The sequence below is a fragment of the Priapulus caudatus genome, unplaced genomic scaffold (genome assembly GCF_000485595.1).
Source record: "Priapulus caudatus unplaced genomic scaffold, Priapulus_caudatus-5.0.1 Scaffold55, whole genome shotgun sequence".
Taxonomy (NCBI): Eukaryota; Metazoa; Priapulida; class Priapulimorpha; order Priapulimorphida; family Priapulidae; genus Priapulus; species Priapulus caudatus.
Genome location: NW_014577116.1, coordinates 187,702 through 192,977, shown reverse-complemented (window position 1 = coordinate 192,977; position 5,276 = coordinate 187,702). Strand labels below are relative to the sequence as shown.

Below are 5,276 nucleotides of genomic sequence, written 5' to 3'. Positions count from 1 at the left end.
TTTACTCGCATAAATTCGAGACAAGCTCATTGTATAGTAATATCTGTTTGCGGTTTGCCTCGTGATGAAAGCTCATGGCACCTATCACGCAGCCACAGGTTGATACTTGATTATTTTTTAAAAGACGTGTGATATTATCAGCAGGTCCGCACAATTATAGAGATTAAGCTAAATAATGGAAGCATAGCTGCTGTGTTGCCGATCATATACAGAGTCACCGTGGTTGCAGTCATAGTGTATGTGCATTAAATTCCCTTGGATGAGCTGTGAGTTGAGTGCAGCAGGCGAGGTTGCAGGCGTGTGTGTGTGTGGGGGGGGGGGTGTAAGCAGGTATTGCAGGAGGTGAGTGCATGTCCAGCAGTGTGAGTGCAGCAGCCGGCGCCCGTAGGTACGGTAGGGGTGCATGAGCAAAAGGCAGCAATGCTATTTGATAGCAGTTGTTTTAAAGTCAGGATTTAGAAAATAATTCCCAACCAGTCGTGTTTCCCCCCACTTTTACGATACTTATCGTTATTGCTTGAGTAACAGCAACTGTCTAGAGTAATGCTAACATGTCTTAGAACCTTCGTACTTGGCTATATTCAACAAAACATGCACCTTTCGAATTGTAATTACTAGTTCGTATTTCTGCCGCCATTTCTTGCAAATCTCGGACTGTCTCGCGATAGCACGAGATATCGGCCAATTCAAAAATCGCACGGAGTACATTACACAGAATCAGATGCTCTTTTGTTTGAACTATTGCACTATGGGTGCACTTGCTTTGACAGCGTCATTTGCAAATTAATTGTTGCTATAATCAAATATGCCATGATGTTACGGCATGTTCAATTCCAATTTTCTATGCTATAACAGCACGAATTCTTAGTGTTTTTAAGTTGATATAATCAGTAACATATCCGCTATTAGGTGAGACTATATTTCGCTATATTTTTTCAGGTTTTGCATTTTTGAGCAATGATTTTGAAATAACTCCTTTAAGCACTGAAGAAATGGGTTTATGTGCAACTCATTCCCACAATCTATCAGCACCATTACTTGTACCCATCACTTGGGTACCATCACATCATCGGTGGACGTAAGCATGGCTGTGGCACACACTAACCTGGACCGTCTCCTGCTGGGCCATCATCCCGCGTTCTTGCTCATGCTGTTTCAGTGCTGGGCCGAAGGGAGACAATCTATACGAGTGGGTGTCGACCATCCTGGGACCTCCAGGGTCCGTCTACGAGGGTGGTGTCTTCTTTCTCGATATTCATTTTTCCACAGAATATCCCTTCAAACCACCAAAGGTTCGTCTACTGCGCAGAACTCTTGTATCGATTTGCCAGCGTGTTCACTAATTGTCAGTGAATGAGTTTTCTGAGCCTGCTTTTGTATTGATTAGTACGTCAGGTGATTCGATGATCTTAAATAACAGCCATTGTGAGTGCTGATGCTATATATATATATAAGAGATTAATGTAATGATATGAGAATTGTACATCTTGCCTCCAAGACGAGCTGTACCGTAGAGAAACTAATTCTCGTTTTTACAGGTTACGTTCCGCACACGTATATACCACTGCAACATTAACAGTCAGGGAGTCATCTGCCTAGACATTCTGAAGGACAATTGGAGCCCTGCTCTCACCATCTCCAAAGTGTTACTTTCCATCTGCTCCCTGCTCACTGACTGCAATCCAGGTATGTGCGAGCATTTATGATTTAGTTGAAAGGATAGGCTTGCTTGCATCCTTAGTGAATAATTCAGTTAGTTCGCGTGAGTTGTTAATCAATTCCCGTTTTCTGTCAATTAAATCGTGCTCTGCATTATATCTTCAATTGCCAGTGTTGATTTTGTGCTTCTTGATTAGCCTCAAAGCCTGTTTCTGTTCACGCAGCATGGCAAAATTTAAATTCATTGTATAACAATAGCATCTTCGGTGCAGCACGACTTTGAATATGTCGAAAGTAGAATCAGTTTTATATTCATTGGTGCTGTATTCAGTTGCTATGTGACTCTACTTGAGTGGGCTCGCCTTAAACATAAAGCAACCTTCAATCATTTCAGATGATCCGTTAGTTGGCAGCATTGCCACTCAGTACGTGAATCAACGGGAGGAGCATGACAGGATAGCACGTCTATGGACAAAGCGCTATGCCACATGATGGTGCCGCCACCGCTAGCCCCGCTGTATATATATGTACATATTATCATGCTGGTGGATCGCAGACTGCTTCTGACATTAAATGGTCAGGAAAACGCATTTATTATGAGTAGTCCCCCCCCCCCACGATGCCATCACTCCTATGCGTGTTCCACATTTGTTAAATGCATATGTAAGTGAAGTTTGACTGGCCATTGGAGTCGCGCTATGTGTCTCATTGGTGTTTGGTTAACGATACGCACTGCTGGTTGTGAAGTTTGCTGCCCTTACAAGTGACTGTTGCCCTCGGTGGCATCGCAAGTTAAATGACTTTGTACCCACAAGGGAAAAACTTGTGCGTGCTATGTCAGTGTCAACTGAGTACGCTTAGCTCATTTTTCCCACATGCAACTGGATTAGTCTGTGCCATGCCAGACTTCTCAAGAGCACAGCCATTATTATAGATGTTAATTGCATGCATTTCTTATTTATTCTTTACACCAGGTGCCTTGCAGTGTAGATAGTACCATCCATGCCATTATAACCATGGTAACAACAATAACAGCTGTCTCATTATGGTAGCCAACTTCTCCAATAAACACTGACTGCTAATCAAGATGGTAGGCTACTAGGCTACTCTATGTTCCATTGTCACTTACTACCAAGTAGCTATAAAATTGTCTGATTTAAAGTCTTATCACCTGCCTATGTTTCCAGTAGTCTCATCTGTTATAAGTATTAAAATCTCATCTGAAAGGACTGGGTACAACTCATGGTAAAGTGCAGGTTTCAGTGGCCACGGCACAGTAACGAGTTAACCTAGTCGCAATCGTCTGCATTACCGTAACCGTGGTGATATCAAGCTTCACTTGTGTGGCATGCATAAATAAATGCTTTGACTGCAGATAAGCAGTAGACTGTTGCACTAGCACTACGTAAAATTCGTAGTGTTTCTCGGGTCAGTACTGTGTCCTGGTCTTGGTCTCTCTAGACAAACTGTTGTTTGTATCATGACGAAAGCACTCATTACATGCTTGTGGCATGAAGGAATGACTGGCATTTTTTCTAAGCTCGAATTGTGGGATTTATGAATTTTGAACTGTTGTACCAGAACAATAATGGAAATTGCAAGAGTGGTGGGTATGTTTATTCTTTGATCCCCTGAAAATGTCCTTTAGTGAAGCAGTGCTTAGGGTGGCAACTCCCATAAATACGCAATTATTTTGAATCTCTGTGTCCTTTGGAAATTTTGTATACTTTAACAGATCGACTTTTATATTAAAAAATTCATACCAATTTATTTGTGGCTGGCAATCTGTTTATAATTTTAACGATCGTATTTACTGCCCAACAAAAATTATGTAACTGGTATGGCATACATGTGAAATTAAGTTATAATTTGGCGACTGATGTCTGATTATTCAATTCCCTGCTCTAGCTGCGCTTTCTGTGGAACCTACTTACTCTTGCTTCTGCGTTAACAGTATCCTTGGTAATGCAAAGTATCTGCTAAAATTTGTTATATTGTTTTCAACAGCTAAGTAGTGCTTGTGATCACTTACTTATTCACAGAATGTGAACTGTTTATGCACGTTCCGCAGTTGTCAACTAGTAGACTGCAAAAAACTGCCAACTGACAGTAAGTGGGATATTATAGTTATATATTTAAAAGCACATTGTAGCACAGTTGCTTGATATGTTGTGTGTCACAAAGGATTTTGGATGCGTAATTTTGGTACAGAGCTATGTACATTATGGTAACGTACGTCTGCCTTGGTATAACCGACTGGCAATATTCTGTTGACCTGTTAGCCTAATAGGCTCCAGTGCATCTATTGTGGCTAGTCTTTTTGGTTCTTTATGGGAAACAAAGAGTTACTCGAAAGTGAGTACTCTGTTGGGTTGGGAAAATGGTAATCAGTAAGTGTTGTTGCATTGTTTGTAAGAGCAACGGTGAAAGTCTGGTCAGATGTGTGTATGTGTGTAATAATAATGAAAATAATACAGCCTGTTCATAGTCTGTATGACAGTCTCTCTGTAAATGGAAACAATCAGAAAATGTTAATAAAAGTAACATACGATACAGACTAATTAACGAGTGCGTGTTGTATACAATGTGCTTGCTGTCAGACGTAGCGTGCATGGTATCAAGAGCGTATAAAGAAGGTATTAATACACTTGATGGTATGTGTGTGCACAGTAAGGTTGGTCATACCTGTGTGTACACTGAAGCGTTTCACTCGCAGGAACAAGGTTTTTTCTACCGTCCCTAACGTACGGTATTAATCTGCAGTGCTGATAAAACGATATGATGGAGTGCTGAGTCGAGGGGGGGGGGGTGCCCCGGATAAATTACAACTTCTCGCACAAGGCTTAGCTAACTGCCTGCTCGCCCGTTGTATATCCTCTTGCACGCCGAAAAGACCCCGTTTCCTTTACTGCTGTCTAAGACGCGGTGTCTCCTGACTCATCGATTCCGTATTTGATTCATATGCTAGTGCTTTTCTCTGATCTATACAATGCGGATTGGTTACGTAAGCTGTGTAGTGGTTTGTGCCTACCAGCTAAAAGGTGCAGTGCTAATAAAGGCAGCTACGATAGATTACTGTAGTAAGAGAGTTAATCAGCACAAGCTGATGCGCAGTGATGCACATAATCAAAACGCATGATTTGCCTTACTGAATCGATCCTATAGCATTAAGAATTCACTAACAGTTCTCACTCACTTAATATGTGTATTCATTTGAACAAGGTATGGTTACGCACGAGCGAATAAACTCGGCGACTTCCTGCGAACATGTTCGTATAGCACTGCAAATTCACTGGTTCGCACTGCAACGCGGTTCACTGGTCAACCGACCTTCATGGTCTGCTGAAAGATATGACGCTCATAATGTTACGGTTCAAACCGATGCTGCACAAGGACATAACAAGTGTGCCTCTGGTTTCTGTAACGGGTGTTGTATTAGAGGGGTGAGGTTGTTAACCCTGAACCTCGCTGCCACGAGTGAGAAGACATTCCCAGAGCTGGTGTTAAGATAATCTGGATAAAGTGAATTGCTCATGGGCACAGCGTTTGTGACCAATGAGGGAATCTTTATCCTGGGATTCTAAATACAAAGTAACATCCATTAGACCACTACTGCT

At 41.8% G+C, this 5,276-nt stretch overlaps 1 protein-coding gene across 4 annotated transcripts in view; it reads left to right on the top strand.

Moving 5' to 3' along the window:
* Nucleotides 1-4,220, top strand: part of LOC106821003 (ubiquitin-conjugating enzyme E2-24 kDa-like) — a 14,873-nt gene extending 10,653 nt beyond the window's left edge. For all 4 annotated transcript variants that reach the window (XM_014825635.1, XM_014825634.1, XM_014825633.1 and 1 more), the window contains exons 4-6: nucleotides 1,160-1,292; nucleotides 1,539-1,686; nucleotides 2,054-4,220. In XM_014825635.1, the coding sequence (XP_014681121.1) occupies nucleotides 1,160-1,292; nucleotides 1,539-1,686; nucleotides 2,054-2,151 (379 nt within the window). In that variant the 3' untranslated portion in view covers nucleotides 2,152-4,220. The remainder of the gene's footprint in view (nucleotides 1-1,159; nucleotides 1,293-1,538; nucleotides 1,687-2,053) is intronic.
* Nucleotides 4,221-5,276: the final 1,056 nt, after the last annotated feature.